Source organism: Oncorhynchus kisutch, linkage group LG21, assembly GCF_002021735.2.
Source record: "Oncorhynchus kisutch isolate 150728-3 linkage group LG21, Okis_V2, whole genome shotgun sequence".
NCBI lineage: Eukaryota > Metazoa > Chordata > Actinopteri > Salmoniformes > Salmonidae > Oncorhynchus > Oncorhynchus kisutch.
Genome location: NC_034194.2, coordinates 20396531 through 20413119, shown reverse-complemented (window position 1 = coordinate 20413119; position 16589 = coordinate 20396531). Strand labels below are relative to the sequence as shown.

At 44.1% G+C, this 16589-nt stretch overlaps 1 protein-coding gene across 1 annotated transcript in view; it reads right to left on the bottom strand.

The window, feature by feature from the left end:
- Nucleotides 1–1442: 1442 nt before the first annotated feature.
- The window catches only part of ift172 (intraflagellar transport 172), a 28851-nt gene continuing 13704 nt past the window's right edge, over nucleotides 1443–16589 (bottom strand). Inside the window, exons 28-47 of the mRNA XM_031800568.1 lie at nucleotides 14482–14617; nucleotides 14208–14324; nucleotides 12918–13060; nucleotides 12424–12517; nucleotides 12115–12179; nucleotides 11361–11541; nucleotides 9764–9873; nucleotides 8476–8605; nucleotides 8175–8273; nucleotides 7625–7734; nucleotides 6802–6865; nucleotides 6103–6189; nucleotides 5778–6005; nucleotides 5537–5653; nucleotides 5336–5431; nucleotides 4969–5028; nucleotides 4504–4602; nucleotides 4094–4247; nucleotides 2670–2761; nucleotides 1443–2201 (exon numbers count right to left, since the gene is read on the bottom strand). Coding sequence (XP_031656428.1) covers nucleotides 2112–2201; nucleotides 2670–2761; nucleotides 4094–4247; nucleotides 4504–4602; nucleotides 4969–5028; nucleotides 5336–5431; nucleotides 5537–5653; nucleotides 5778–6005; nucleotides 6103–6189; nucleotides 6802–6865; nucleotides 7625–7734; nucleotides 8175–8273; nucleotides 8476–8605; nucleotides 9764–9873; nucleotides 11361–11541; nucleotides 12115–12179; nucleotides 12424–12517; nucleotides 12918–13060; nucleotides 14208–14324; nucleotides 14482–14617 — 2272 coding nt within the window. The 3' untranslated portion in view covers nucleotides 1443–2111. The remainder of the gene's footprint in view (nucleotides 2202–2669; nucleotides 2762–4093; nucleotides 4248–4503; nucleotides 4603–4968; nucleotides 5029–5335; nucleotides 5432–5536; nucleotides 5654–5777; nucleotides 6006–6102; nucleotides 6190–6801; nucleotides 6866–7624; nucleotides 7735–8174; nucleotides 8274–8475; nucleotides 8606–9763; nucleotides 9874–11360; nucleotides 11542–12114; nucleotides 12180–12423; nucleotides 12518–12917; nucleotides 13061–14207; nucleotides 14325–14481; nucleotides 14618–16589) is intronic.

Below are 16589 nucleotides of genomic sequence, written 5' to 3'. Positions count from 1 at the left end.
CAAAGAGTGATTACAAGTACAACAATACCGACGGGTAAAAAGTTCTGATTATTGTAGTTTGAGATAATAACTCCTAGTACTAATACCAATTTCAAAGCAATGAGCGCGTTTGGTTGAAAAAAATATTATTCATGCAGGCTATTCAAATTTAACATATCTATAATATAGCATGAAGACTGTTAAAATGTAAGCGTCAGAATGGACACAATTTAAGTTGTTTTTATGCTAGTTTATTCGGTTTCTTTGCAATAAAAATGTATGGTTATTTTAACACGGGATTTCAGATTTCAGATGCTTTTCGTAAGAAAAAACAAAGACTAGGCCTAGGCTGCCACTCTATCATATTTAAAACAGATGAAGAAAATATTGCATCAAATTATGTAAAATGTCCATATGCCAATTTGATAGTAACATTTTACACAGGCCTGACATGCCTCTATGTATCACATTAGGCCCATTTCATTTTGGGCAAAAAAAAGTTATTCCAATGCACTGATTTCTAATTAGGCCTAGGCAACTTAAAAACATGTGGATATGTGTTTGGTATATGACACGGGACGCTGTATTGACTTTCAATTAAAACATATTGTGACAAAAGGAACGTTATGTATAATTCTAAATATGCAGGCAATATCTGAGACAGTTCAGTCCATATTCATGCAGCCAATATGAAATTGGGCCTATACGGAATAGTTGAATGTGCCTCAGTTTCTTCAACGCTTTTCTGAATTTTTAGGCCTCAAACACCTAATAGCCCAACTTAGAGCGGACACTGATTGCAAAATTTGGTGAACTAGGCGTTCTTTTTTATTTTTGGAAGTAGCTTAACTGAGGAGGCACTGTGAGAAACACATTTGACGGTGCGTAAAAGTACACTGTGTATGGTTTTACGCACTGCATTGAGGTAGGATAAGCCTGTATTTAATTCAACCTTTATAGGCGCGGGTTATAGTTTTTTTGTATAGGCTAATCTAATTAAAAAATCAGATAATTTGGGACGGAACAGTTATAACATACCATAGGTTTTCTGGAAGAATTTGTATGGATGATAAATTGGTAGGCTGCCTAAACAAATAACCAACATAGAAAGATGCTGTGGAAAAAAAACATTGTCACGTATGAAGACAAACATAGGGTGGGTTCCCTGAAAGATTTGGACAAAGACGATATCTCAGTGCTATCTTTCTGAGGAGATACATACACTCAATGCAAGAAGACCTGCCCATGGGTTCTGTGAATTTATCATTTTCACACAAGCACTTGAAATCTCTTAAAATAAAAATGTTCATAAAAATATATTTATATTATGTTGGGAAGAAGTCAATGATCCGTATTTGGATGGGAACACAAACTAAATGAGCAAAAACAATGGGGCCTAATGGTATAGTCATTTCCCAGGTAGACATACATTTACTTATATTAGAAGTCTAATAAAGAAGAAATTGGTTCAGAATATTTTTTTATTTAACTATATTTCCAACATATGAAATACATTCAAAACTGCATATAAACCAACAATACATAAAGCCAATACAGTATTCTAAAGTGCATTATGATAAATTCTCCTATCATCCAGAAACACAGAACAAAGAACACTAATTACAGATAACAGCACTTCTGATTATGAAGATACATCACCTTTAAAGTCTCTCAACTAAATAGAAACACACACGTTGATTGTAGCCTACCCTATTCCTCCTACACTACCAGGAGCATAAGAGAAAATGGGAATGAAAAACTCAAACATAGATACACACATCACAAAGGTCACAAAGAATAGAGGAGGACTTTTCTGCTGAATGATATAGACACAGGAACCTGGCACCAGGGGCTAAGTAACCAATGGGAGGCCGGTACGGACTGCGCTGATGTCAGCACTGTAGAAATGAATGAAGCAGTAACACAGCAGGTCATCTCATATCAGTCTATCGTTATGGAATAATGTGAACTGTTTAACACTAAAACCGAATCAGAGATGGAGAAGGAGAGGAGCGAGGATGGATTCAATAATTCAGAGAAGGCGGTGGCTCTGAGCAGATGGTAAGTTACTGTTGGGTACGCTGGTGTGTGGTACACTGGGCGGAGATTAAGTTTTCAGCAGCCTGGTCCTGTCAGTGGAAGGAGAAGCCGGAAGCGGGGAGCCCTCCACACCACTGACTCACAAACTTCAGCACATCCTGGCACTCCGGGCTGTGAGTGGTCTGGGAGGAGGACACACACAGACCAGCTAATCACATATCAGATCACACACATACAGGGAACCACAACGAAGACTGTATGTGTGTGAGTGTGTATGTGCGCGTGCAAGTGTGTATTTGTGCCTCTGTGTGCATGCGAGCAGGCATACATGCAAAAAGTGGGTCTTTAAATCTCTGTTTGTGGACATTAGTCCATTTAACTAATCACACTTCCGCAATCCAAATCACACACAGGAAGGATGATGAAACACACTGAAATGAAATGGGCTGATCTCTGGCCCCTAAGACTCAACTCTACACAGTGTAACATTCTAAACCTGTGTGAGTGCCCGTAATCAAAAATGTGGATTCATAATAAATCAAACCAAGTGTTTCATGTGGTTAAGGGCTGATGGACTAGCAGTTAAATCAGCAGAGGAGGTAACAAGCACAGTTATGTAGACTCCAGAGCTAACAAAAAAAACTCCTTACTTTTGTGGCCATTATGAATTTATTCCAGTCATCCTTGTTTGCTGCCTTGCCAGGTCCTTTGAACTCAATCTTATTCCGCAGGACCGGATAGCCTGGGTTGCATAGAGAGAGAGCTTTCATTATGATTGCATTCATATTAATAGTCAACCAATTAACAGATCTGCCATCGTACGTGGGTCTGTTAACTGCCTCCATGAACACAACACACTCCTCTGGGTGTTGTGGGAGACCAGTCTGTCCCTGTATCTCTGGATAGCACTGCATCTCTGTAAACTAGCGGTTATACGCCACTGTGTCTTGTCAGTGACACCGCCTTCAGAAAGTATTCATACCCCTTCACTTATTCCACATTTTGTTATGTTACAGCCTGAATTCAAAATGGATGAAATATTTTTTTCAATACATGTTCTGCTATTTCAATACATGTTAGAATCACTTTTGGCAGCGATTTCAGTTGTGAGTCTTTCTGGGTAAGTCTCTAAGAGCTTTGGACACCTGGATTAGACAATATTTGCACATTATTATTGAAAAACATTCTTCAAGCTCTGTCAAGTTGGTTGTTGATAATTTCTAGAAGGCCATTTTCAAGTCTTGCCACAGATTTAAGCCCATTTAAGTCAAAACTGTAATCAGACCACGGAGGAACATTCCATGTCGTCTTGGTAACCAACCAACAGTGTAGATTTGGCCTTGTGTTTTAGGTTATTGTCCTGCTGAAAGGTGAATTTGTCTCTCAGTGTTTGTTGGAATGCAGACTGAACCAGGTTTCCCTCTAGGATTTTGCCTGTGTTTAGCTCTATTTCAATAATTTTTATCCTAAAAAAACCACCCTTGCCGATGACAAGCACACCCATAACATGATGCCGCCACCACAATGCTTGAAAATATGAATAGTGGTACTCAGTGATGTGTTGTGTTGGATTTGCCCCAACACAACACATATTCAGGACAAAAAGTTAATTTCTTACCTACATTTTTTGCAGTTTTACTTTAGTTCATTACTGCAAACAGGATGCATGTTTTGGAATATTTGTATTCTGTACAGGCTTCCTTCTTTTCACTCTGTCATTTAGGTTTGGCGCAGGCCTCCTCTGAGCAAGCAGGAGTCAGCACCCTGGACAGCACCTCTGCTCTGCCTACCAGTACAGTATACACTCTCACCTCCCATCAACTAGATAGGTTGAAGAACCACATATGTTGGGGTTCATATGAAACCATGTGAATGCAAGCAAATAACAGTAATAACATGGCAATTATGAAATAATTATCCAAGGTAAAAGACTCTCCAGTAATTGCCCCCTCATACAAACCCACCAAGACTTTTCACGCCCCTGGAGTAGATATGGTACAGTCCCAGACACCAGGGTAATGCAATAGAGACGGGAGAGGGTAAGGTGCTCTGTAGGGGGGGTTCTCCCACCTACCTGTGATGACGCAGGGCAGGGAGCGGATGCCCGTGTTTGCTGCCAGTAAAGAGGCTTCGTAGGTGTCTCTTTCGTCTTTGGGCAGCACCTGCTCCACCCGCTGGTCCATGGACACCGTCAACACCCAGTCACGGATCTCCTCACGCTGGGCATCCTGGGACACGACAACAAGATCAACAACAGCCTCATAATAATACAATCGCAGCCTATTGTCACAGGATAGTCCCAGTACAGCATCATTACACACAGTCATTATATAGTTACATAGCAAAGCCAACAATATAACCACACAATGATATAGAGCTATCAAACTAACACTGGCACAGGGCAGTCACATGACCACAACATTACAGACCTGTCATGTTATAAGACATTATAATGACACAGCAAAAAATCAATTTGTGCCTTACAGTGACGTGTAGCTTAGCAGGGAAAGGAACCTCGAAGGGGATGTCAGTGTCTTGGAAATCAGAGTGGTCCAGAGTATCTAAGTTTCCTTCCTCTATCCCCTGGAAACACCACAACACAGACAACAGCCACCAAGACAACATTCACTCACTATCTCTTCTTCAAACAATATAATTAAAACACAATGGATAAAGCAGAAATGTGATGTGGGATAGTTACTCATACCACTGTTGTTATGATGAAATCTATATTGCTATAGATCATATAAGCTACTTGTGAAGATTTTATGCTCAATGAAATAGTCTGTAGCTCTAGGTAAAGCTGAGGTGAAACCCCCTCAGTTAACACTGAGGTGAAACCCCCTCAGTTAACGCTGAGGTGAAACCCCCTCAGGTAAAGCTGAGGTGAAACCCCCTCAGTTAACGCTGAGGTGAAACCCCCTCAGGTAAAGCTGGGTGGAGACTCACATCAGACAGATCCAGGAAGCGGTTGAGGAAAATAAAGGCCATGTTCTCCCAGCCCAAAGCCTGTAGAGAGAATCACATTTATCATCATCAACCTGACATTCACAACTAAATGCCAATAATGAAGTTGAAAAAAACAGATTTTACATTTCCACAAATCATTTCATTTTGAACGTGGGACGATAGGCTACTTCACAATGCAGTTTAGGCACAAAATTATTCATAACCCCTCCAATGGGTCTACCTGGAGCACAGACAGACTCAGGGGACATTGAGCCGAATATTTCCCATGGGGCTAGCAACACCAACCCCCCCAAGCCCCTCTCTGCTTCCCGTGATTGGCTGAGGCTCATATGAGCAGTTATCTTACCCTGGCAGCCATGCCTGCCTCGTAGAAGGCCTTGTCAGCTGGGATGAGCTCCGTGTGGCGCAGCAGGGAAATGGACAGCTTGGCAGCCACGCTGACCTGGAGGGATGGAGAGAAGAGTGATGGGGGATGTGAGTGTGTACCACAGCTAATACTATACAAAAACAGGCTGAGTAAAATAAAAGATGAGTACAGTATGTATACCAGGTCAACCCCGTTGGCAGCGGATCGCATGGCGTAGTAGTGAGAGATCAGCAGCATCTGCTCAAATTCTTCGTGGGCAGGAGAGTTGGCATCCGAAGACTTGGTCAGGTTCTCACACTGCAAACAGATTAGACAACGAGACCATGAAAAAAGGACCCATACACATCAAATATATAACATTATACACTGTGACCAGATACTGTCACTATAGTCCCCTGTCTCTCTCTGGTCCTGTACTCACCAGCAGAAGCATGACGTCTCTCAGGTCAGCCCACATGCGGAAGGACTCAGCGCTGTCTCTACCCAGCAGGTTCAGCAGGTCCAGGAACATCCTCTTGTAGATGTTGAAATTCTGTGGGTTGGCTGGGGCTCCGTGCTGGGCGTACAGATTCAGGGCCTTTTCTGCACGGCCCTCTTTGATCAGGTGGGTGGCGTACAGGGCCACATACTTGTGGAGGATTTTGTAACTCTACAAATATTACAGAAATAAAACCAGTAAGGGAATGAAACTGAAGATACAGCGAAAAGGATGAAAGACAATTTCGTGTTGACGGTAGACACAGTACTTGTTTGCAAGCCGTCTCTATGCACTTCTCCCATTGGCCTCTCTCAGCATACATGTCCAGAGCTGCCATGACATCCACTCCTACCAGCTAAAACCAGAGAAGATCACCATTTAGTGGTTAAGAGTATACACTTATCTAGAAACACTACTACAGAAGGACATTTGGTAGTTTTATAAGGTAATGGTATGAAGCCTTGTAATAGTCTGCTTTCTGAAACGCGTCTCAAAACCAGCCTGATGGTTACAAACATCCACATTATGAAGTCTTGGTGCATTATGTAGACAATACGCACAGTCCCTCGAAATATGCCATTCTCTTTTCAGCAGGCAGTCTTCCTTATTCAACTAGAGACATCAGTGCTACTGAGCCACATTGATGTGCCAAAACAAAGAGAACAAGGACTGTGGATCCATTTTGTTATTCAGCTCTAATTTCTGAGTGGATGGAATATAGGCCACCATCTCAATGATCTCCTACCAACAGTAGGGGGGCAGAGCAGGACGAGGCAGGGAGAGTTGAGGAATTAGAGGTGGGTATACGCTGTGGCATGATAGGACGTCTTAACAGTACACCACCGCAAAAATCACAAGCTTATTCCTAAAAAATTGATATTGTAAGTTATACTGTACTTGCTAAGCACGACTGAGAAATCAGCTTATTATTTGCGATACATATTATCGTTCAATTGTAGCTACTTACCGAATCTGCTTGGCCTTGGTTTTTCAAGTGTTCTTTGTATCGCTGGTCCACATAATCTTCAAACCTACACGAATATATTACGATTAAAAAAAGGTATTTAACTTAATCTCAAAGCGCTTGAAAACGGCAAATCAATCAAGAAATCAAATAAAACTGCTACAGTATATGATGAGGACTATAGAGTTGAATGTTTTGAGTGTTTCAAGCCTCCAACAGACAGAGCCGTTAGGACAGACACACAATGTAGAAGGAAAGTAAATTATCCTCTGTTATGAAGGATGACTGTTCAGGAGCTGGGGTACACAGAAGCAATGCAACCATGTAATAGTCCCCCAGATAGACAAATCACAACACAAATGCACTGTACTAAAGCAGCATAATGAGACTGGCATCATATTAAATAGTGGGAGCAAGCAGGGATGTTGAGACAAGGCTAAGTCAAGCATGACAACAGCCGTGTGAATTTCGCAATCACATTGTCTAATCGAATAGGCTTCAACAAAATGTACAATAAATAACTAAACCATTGTAAAGTTAGCTATTGTCATTCAGTCTGGATAAGATCCTAAATGACTATAATGTAACATACAGAATAGATGAAACAGGAATCTCATCCCATTCATTAACTGGAGGTCTGGAGCTACCTCTGTCCTAGGCCTTGTGTTGTTTTCAAGAGGCAGCAATAGCTGACGGGTGCCTGTGAGGCCTCTGTGTGTTTTCTCTTTCTGTAGCCTAATGACAGATGAGGTATTCTAGCCAGCTAGGCTTGTTGTTAGGGGCGACCAGGCAGAGCCGTAGTGGTGGGCCTGGCCGACAGGCTCACCTTGGATCCAGCTCCTTGGCCACTCTCTTGGCTTTGTTCCATTCTTCTCCCTCAATGAATGCATCTATGGCTTCCTTAATGAGGTCCAGGTTGAGGTACAGCTCAGCCGCCTGAGGAAAATAAAACATTTGGAATCTCAAAAGATTTCTTGAAGGACGCCAGAGACGAGGCATAAAACATGGACGCCTTGGTTTGGGGAAGTCTTTTTTTCAATCAACACACTCGCACCAAAACCATCGCTTTCCGTTGGCAGAACGGCCTCCACACACACCTTTAGATTAATAAAAAGCTGTTTCTGAATGTAGTTTTGTCCAATAAATATTTGTATCAGCGACACAGGAGTCCTGTCTACAAAATCATTGGTTGGATACCTATCTGCTACACTCAATAATAATATACTTTCTAAAAAGCATTTTTTCCAATAAAATTTCACATACCTGTTGACATACAGCAGCCTAAAACCATGCATTTACAAAATAACACGAAATAATCAATATCAAAAGCCTGTTAGTATTGAGGGATCAACAGCAGGAAGTGTGTGGTGACTTACAGCGCTGTACTTCCTGAGCTGGGTGAGGCGAGGGCCCACAGAGTGGATGACATCCACAGCTCTCTCCTGGGTCAAGAACTTGATGGCCAACTCAGCAGCCTATGGGAGGTCACATACACAGGAAACAATGAGGCACTCCACTCTGGGTCACAGAAACACACAGGGAACATCATATGGCACGACAGTCATCCAAGGCCACAAGATAGAGGCTTGTGTCATACACCAGTCGGTTTGTAAGGACAGCACGTTTGGGTTAGGTTATAGTGACATTCATTGCAAGTCGTGGAGTTCTTTTGTGCACCTTCATCCAGCACTTCTCCATAAGGGGCCCGTTGGTGGAATCCTTGACCTTGAGGTAACACTCCACAGCCCGGGCGTACTCCCCAGACAGCTCCCATTCCTTGGCCTGCTCCACCATGCCTTCAACCCCTCTGCACACACACACAGAACACACACAGACACAGAACCTTGGCACTATGAATTAACTATAACTGAGCTGCATTGTTAAGCAACCGAGGGACCAGATGGATGTGTAGGGAATAACAGAGCTGGAATGAAAGTCTTGGAAGCCCATTCTAAGAACAGAAATAAAACTGTACATGTCTGTTGATGTTAAAGTTAAGGAAGTATTCTAAGACACTACTGTGAAGGCAAATACAAGACATTTTGCCCCCGGGGGCCACATTCGGTCTTCATCGAGGTCCGGATGGCCGCACTGAAAATGTGTTAAGTTTTCTCGCTGTCAAAACGTGCAAAAAATGGTCCTCTATCCATCTTTTTTTAATGCTCCCTGACTGTCTAGTTTTCACATCAGTGATTATTAGCGAGCTGGACATTTTTCAGGAAACTGTATGAACGTAGGTCCATTATCATTTATACACCGTTTCGGTTTGGTTTTAGTCATTTTAAAGTATATTGAGTTTGTTTTCACCCCCCTATTGGACCCCCTTGTTGGCCGTCTCTTTGACACCCCTGCTCTACACAGTGCCCTGCACACAGACTCCCCCCCGTTAAAATCTTAGATCTCTCCTCCACTGCGCTACAAACCCAACCCTTGTGATGTTAAAGACAGAGACAAGAGTCAAAGTGAAAGGCAACATGTGTTAGAGAGTTCTGGCTCTCAATTGAGCATGACTGACAGTACAAGAGGGCCGAATTACTCTCAATTGGGGCCTGAACTGAAGACTGTGCAAAATAAATGTCCTACTTTCCTTTTTTCCCCTGTCCTTTTGACATGCCTTTGATGTTTTCCCACAAGTCATTAAAAGCAGGGAAATGATGGTCGGAGACGGATAGAGGCGCTGCGTGTCTGCACTTTAATTAGCTGCTCATTATGGATTTAATTTAGGATAAAAAGCTGCCATGTTTTAATAACGCACCGACCCAATGAGCATATAGATTAATAACAGACCACATCACAACAGTGTGTACATAACCCTTTCTTTCTTCTCCTTCTCGTTTAACATGTAACATTCAGACACATTTTCTCTGCCTCTCCAAGACCACAAACAGAGTTATTAAAACGTTAAAATAACCAGGAACATGTGATGTAAAAAAAAAACACAGGTGTTATTGTGTGTTTTGCTCACCGGGAGCCCTTCTTGGCAGCCTCCTTCTCGTACTCCTCTTGGAGGACGCTCAGTTTGTTGGGGAGGTACTCTTTACAGATCCGCATGGCATCACTCCACATCTCCGCGTCCTGAGACAACAAAACAACAACACTCAAGTACCCAGGGGGCACCAAACTCTGCGAAGCACATCCAACAAAACAACCAGTGTGAATTATGGAATGAAAACATTGCGGAGCGCAGTATTCTTTTTAACCTGTAGTGTTCTCTGTAAAGCTACCACCAGATAGCAGAACACAGGGAATGGTGAATTGACTAGATTATGAACCCTTTGATTGAAAAAAAAAACTCTAGAGTCGATGTCCGCGCCTCCGCGGAAATTTTATTAGCATAACACATTAATCCCCATAAAAATCTGTCAGTTTAAACTAGAGATATTTGTTTAGTTCTATTGGACGCTTCTCAATCCCCCGTATCTGCCGATGTTGCACTTCCGCAGCTGTAGTGAAAGGTGACAAAGCTAGAGCGGTGTTTGTCAGACCATGAGACATCACGAAAATCGGTCTTCGCACAAAGTCGTCAGGTTGGCCTACAAACTATTATGACCGCTCTATAGAAAGACGAACACCATGGATTTCTCTGTTTTGCTCTACGAGCGTCTTGGGACTCGTCTGAAGTCGGTACAGCCGATCTACCAACTTCTGCCTGTAGCGTCCCAACACTTTGGGCTACACGCTCATATGACCCTCTGTGGAAAGGTGAGACTCTCCCAAACACGTACAGTGCCTTCAGAAAGTACTCAGAGCCCTGGACTTGTTCCACATTTAGTTACGTTACAGCCTTATTCTAAAAGTTATTAAATTAAATCATCAATCTACACACAATACCCCATAATGATAAAGCGAAAAACAGGGTTTTTAGAAGAAAAAAAACGGAAATATTACATTTACATAAGTATTCAGACCCTTTACTTGGTACTTTGTTGAAGCACCTTTGGCAGCGATTACAGCAGTCTTCTTTGGGGAAGACTCCATGGGTACTGTATGTAAATTGCTGAGGAACTTTTTTTATTTAATCAATTTTAGAATAAGGCTGTAATGTAACAAAATGTGGAAAAAGTCAAGTGTTCTGAATACTTCCCGAAGGCACTGTACATGTCGGTTGTTTTGCTCTAGGTCGCCCACAGGTGTCTGAAGGTCCCCCGGTACCAGTAAAAAATTTTTTTTATGGACGTCTATATGGAGACTGTTTAGTAGAATGCATAAAAATGTACATTTGAGAAGCACTGCGCACTCCCATGCTACAGTGGACATTGTAGGTAGTTAAACATGTTGAAATGAACACAGCATGTATTAATTAAATGTGTCGAGATCAAATATTGTCAGGCAGCATATGAGATGTGAGTAGGCAACTTTTCCTTCCGAAGCCAGAGAAGATTTTCGCTCGCTTCAGCTCAAAACCAGCCACCATTGTTTGCAATACATTTTGTGGCGGTTTTTAAGTGGTTACAACAATTCAACAATCCTAGGAATATTTTCAGTTGAAATTTGCCGTTCCGTGTTCTAATATGCGTGATCGGAGCACGGTAACGCATATTGAGAAACACCCAGTCTCTTACTTTGTAGTACTTGATGGCCAGCTCTGGCCTCTGAGCCCTGAGGAGGAAGGCCTCAGCCTTCTGGAAGTCCTTCTGTTCGAAGCAGAACTTGGCCTGGCCCACCAGCACGTCTGATACACTGTCAGGGTCGTTGGCCTCCGCCACCCTCTGGGCTCCAACCCAGTCCTGGTTATGGACGTACCTGTAAGGGACACACCGGGCTGTGATTTAACCTCCCTTGTGTTGTTACAGGTTCAAGTTCAACATTTTGTTTATCAGATTGCAGACAGCAAACACTCTCTGAAATACTTGTTATTCACAGATTAAAGGGCTCCAACTCTTTAATCTGAGTTAGCCAGACGATATGCCACTAAAAACACTAATGTTGTGATCTTCCAGTAGCCCTGTCATACTGTAGGTCTGTCTACAGTATAGAGTACAGTTCCCTCCCACCCTATACACCCCCACCCCTCTCCAGGAAGCAGACATCAAACAGTCTCGGTGACAGGGCTCCAGTTCCTCTGCTACCTGTGTGAGAGTTGAGCTCCCCTCCAACCAAACCTGTCTGCCTGCACCACCACATCATCTCACACTCACTTAATAGGTGGTCTATAACCAATGTACAGAGAAGTCAGGGGAAGTTGTGAAGGGGAAGAGGCAAGAGCTGTGCTGGCACCAGCGCTCCTTTTGAAGTCGACTCAGGAAGGCTTGAAGCTTTGACTTCTGTAGGGGACACATGCCAACGCCACAAGAGAAAAGCTCCTGATACACTTACATCAACACTGCCTCTTTTGGCTTCCCCGCTTTGATGAACTCCGACTCGGCTTCGGCGAACTTGCCCTTGAAAAATGAAACATCACGGCTCAGTGCTCGGTGGTGGAGGGATTAATAATGCATGCGTGACATTTAATGGCTGGAGAAGGGAGAAACACTGCGCTCAGACCCAAATTTGGGCAGGCAACGGAGTAAATATTTTTGAATCTTTGAGACGATGCAAACTGCAGAGTAACCTTGAATGACAATGAGTGTGTGACGGGGATTGGGAGGAGGAGTTGGAAGTGGTGTGTGTATATATATATGTTACCTCATCCTCCAGCATCATGGCGTTTTTCAGGTGGATCTCAGGGATCTTGTTCTTGGTGGAGAGACGAGCCAGCTCAAAGGCAAAGTCAAAGGCGCTGGGAGGAGGACAAGAGAAGGGTCAAAACCAGTTCCCTAGTCAAGGTCACAGAGGTACAGCAGCTTCATCAACACTGAGTCCTAGGAAGGAATGGGGAAGGTCTTAAACAGCTTATGCCTATAGTATTCAATGCTTCAGACTATGAGTAAAACACCACAATAAAAGCAAAAATAAAGACATTTTCAAATTCTGTGTTGCTGAACATTTCAGGCTATTGCATAGGCTTCATACTGAGTCAATCAGAGAACAAATACATCTGATACGTCAAGTACCTCCCAGTGATGGGCACTTGACTACAGGGACATTCCTAATCACCTCGTAAACATGAAAGCAATATTGAAGAGCATGGGGTTCCAGGCAGTACAGTAAAGTGCAGTCCAGTGCATTGATCTGCTCACCAGTTGTCTGCTGCAAAGTCGATGGCGGTCTCCAACAGACCGAACTTGTTGAGCAGTTTGACGGCAGCCTCCCCTCCCAGACTCTTGGCCCACAGGTAGGCCACCTGCTTGTGGGCACTGGCTCCCCCGTGGCTCTTCGCCACCTGCCACACACGTAGGAGGGGAAGAGGATTAGGAACAACAGATTCATACGCCCGAAGCTCCCACCATCAACCGCCTCACGTGTCGCCCACTGCACATGCTGAGAGCAGGGAGCGAGCCAAATAGGGGAGAGACAGAGTGAAGGAGAGAGGAACTGTGAGAGAGGAGATCGCTGTAGAGAGAGCAAGATGAATGGCATTTCTGTAGTGAAGCTCTTAATAAATGGATGTGCAACTGAGTGTTAATTAAAGAGGGTGTACATTTACACTGAGTGTACAAAAGATTAGGAACTTTTAGGAGCTCTTTCCATGACATAGACTGACCAGGTGAATCCAGGTGAAAGCTATGATGCCTTATTGATGTCACTTGTTACGTCCACTTCCATCAGTGTAAATGAAGGGGAGGAGACGGGTTAAAGAAGGATTTTTAAGCCTTGAGACATGGATTGTGTATGTGTGCCAATCAGGGTGAATAGGCAAGACCAAGTGCCATTGAACAGGGTATGGTAGTAAGTGCCAGGCCCACCAGTTTGAGCGTTTCAAGAACTGCAATGCTGCTGGGTTTTTCAAGTTCAACAGTGTTCCGTGTGTTTAAAGAGCGGTCCACCACCCAAAGGACATCCAGCCAACTTAACACAACTGTCGGAAGCATTGGAGTCAACATGGGCCAGCATCCCTGTGGAACGCTTTCGACACCTTGTAGAGTCCATGCCTCGACGAATTGAGGCTGTTCTGAGGAGAAAAAGGGGTGCAACTCAATTTTAGGAAGGTGTTCCTAAGTTTTTGTACACTCAGTGTATGTGCCTCTATAGTATAGTGGAGGGCCAGAAAGAAGGAAGCCGAAGTAGCAGAGTTGCAGCCAGGTGGTGATGTTTTACAGAGAGTGTTAGGAGGCCTGTAAGCAGTGAGAGGTATTGCAGTGTAACACGTCCATCCTGTGCTGCTGTGTTCGCACAGACCACTGTCCTCGATATGGCATTACAGGCCAAGCCAGGGGCGTCATAATCACACTGTCACACTGTCCTGCTGTTCACAGACACTCACCATCTCAGGGACTCTCAGCGAGAGACGAAAGTCAACTCGTGATGTGGGCTAGAGCCCGACCGATATATCGTTACACACACACAAAAAAAGAAACGTGGACACGTACCCTGTACGCCTCCTCCCACATGTCGTTGACACGGTACATGTTGACTGCACCCTTCCACTCCTGGCCCTCCATATAGTGGTACTCCGCTTCTGAAAACCTGGACTCTGTCTCCAACTCCTGGAATAAATATTAGACAACGCAGACTCAGTAACCTGACAAACTAATTATCCTGGCTAATCTAAACCACATCGAGTCCCTCTCATAAGATATTTTTCAAATTGATACCAATATGATATTTATGTTTTTTCTTTCGACAGCGCCCCCTATCTCCGACCTTGGCCAGGTGCAGGTGAGTCTCAGACAGCAGGTCTGGGTGATGTTTGGCCACCAGTCGAATCACGTCGTCAAACATCTTGTTCTTCTTATACATGGTGATGGCCAGGTCCGGCTCCTCCACTGTCGCAAACAGCCTGCGAATATTCCAGTCACACACACAGTTGATTGCATTGCTCTGCACTAAAATGGAGTCATTCTTAATCTCTGATTACATTAACCGCAAATTAAGCACGAGCAGAAAATATAACTTCTCATCATAAAATGAAGTTGCCCTTTGCTGACGATGAATTCTGCTCCACATTTGTCACAGTAGAGATCAATAAAATAGACAGGTATTGGGATGACACAGAGTTGGGGGCACGTGGTGACACACGGTCTTTGTGGCAGGCTGGCAGCGTGTGATGGAAAGGCACAGGCTCCTTTAGAGGGCGAGAGGGGTTGTTCAGTTAGGTGTAATGATTATGTTTCAGACACAACGCAGCCAGGGCACCTTATTAAAGTCCAATTTGCTATCAATGCACAGCAATTGAACACTTTTGTTTGTCAATTTGTTGCAGTAGAACCTTGACCTGAACTGCAACAGAGAATGCTCTGGATAAAATGACTGTTAAATCAGGCCCCTGTAGCCCAATGTCAGCAAACTTTGCCCGTGATAAAATCCATAATTAATTTGGCAGCAGGGTTTTGGTCGATACGGGTTGAAAACAGAGGAGGGTAATGAATGAATGAGATATATATATATATATATAGAGAGAGAGAGAGAGAGAGAGAGAGAGAGAGAGAGAGAGAGGAGGAAGAGATAGAGAGAGAGAGAGAGAGAGAGAGAGAGAGAGAGAGAGAGAGAGAGAGAGAGAGGAAAAGAAGAAGAGTGGGGAGGAAGAGAGAGGGAGTGGGGAGGAAGAGATAGAGAGAGAGAGAGGAAAAGAAGAAGAGTGGGGAGGAAGAGAGGGGGAGTGGGGAGGAAGAGATAGGGAGAGAGAGAGAGAGAGAGTGTGAGAGAGAGAGAGAGAGAGAGAGGAGGAAGAGATAGAGAGAGAGAGAGAGAGAGAGAGGAGGAAGAGATAGAGAGAGAGAGAGAGGAGGAAGAGATAGAGAGAGAGAGAGAGAGAGAGAGAGAGGAGGAAGAGATAGAGAGAGAGAGAGAGGAGGAAGAGATAGAGAGAGAGAGAGAGAGAGAGAGAGAGAGAGAGAGAGAGAGAGAGAGAGAGAGAGAGAGAGAGAGAGGAAAAGAAGAAGAGTGGGGAGGAAGAGAGAGGGAGTGGGGAGGAAGAGATAGAGAGAGAGAGAGGAAAAGAAGAAGAGTGGGGAGGAAGAGAGGGGGAGTGGGGAGGAGAGATAGGGAGAGAGAGAGAGAGAGAGTGTGAGAGAGAGAGAGAGAGAGAGAGAGAGGAGGAAGAGATAGAGAGAGAGAGAGAGAGAGAGAGGAGGAAGAGATAGAGAGAGAGAGAGAGGAGGAAGAGATAGAGAGAGAGAGAGAGAGAGAGAGAGAGGAGGAAGAGATAGAGAGAGAGAGAGAGGAGGAAGAGATAGAGAGAGAGAGAGAGAGAGAGAGAGAGAGAGAGAGAGAGAGAGAGAGAGAGAGAGAGAGAGAGAGAGGAAAAGAAGAAGAGTGGGGAGGAAGAGAGAGGGAGTGGGGAGGAAGAGATAGGGAGAGAGAGAGAGAGAGAGAGAGAGTGTGAGAGAGAGAGAGAGAGAGAGAGAGAGAGAGAGAGAGAGAGAGAGAGAGAGAGAGAGAGAGGAGGAAGAGATAGAGAGAGAGGAGGTAGAGATAGAGAGAGAGAGAGAGAGAGAGAGAGAGAGAGAGAGAGGAGGAAGAGATAGAGAGAGAGGAGGAAGAGATAGAGAGAGAGAGAGAGAGAGAGAGAGAGAGAGAGAGAGAGAGAGAGAGAGAGAGAGAGAGAGGAAAAGAAGAAGAGTGGGGAGGAAGAGAGAGGGAGTGGGGAGGAAGAGATAGAGAGAGAGAGAGAGAGAGAGAGAGAGAGAGAGGAAAAGAAGAAGAGTGGGGAGGAAGAGATAGGGAGTGGGGAGGAAGAGATAGAGAGAGAGAGAGAGAGAGAGAGAGAGAGAGAGAGGAAAAGAAGACGAGTGGGGAGGAAGAGATAGGGA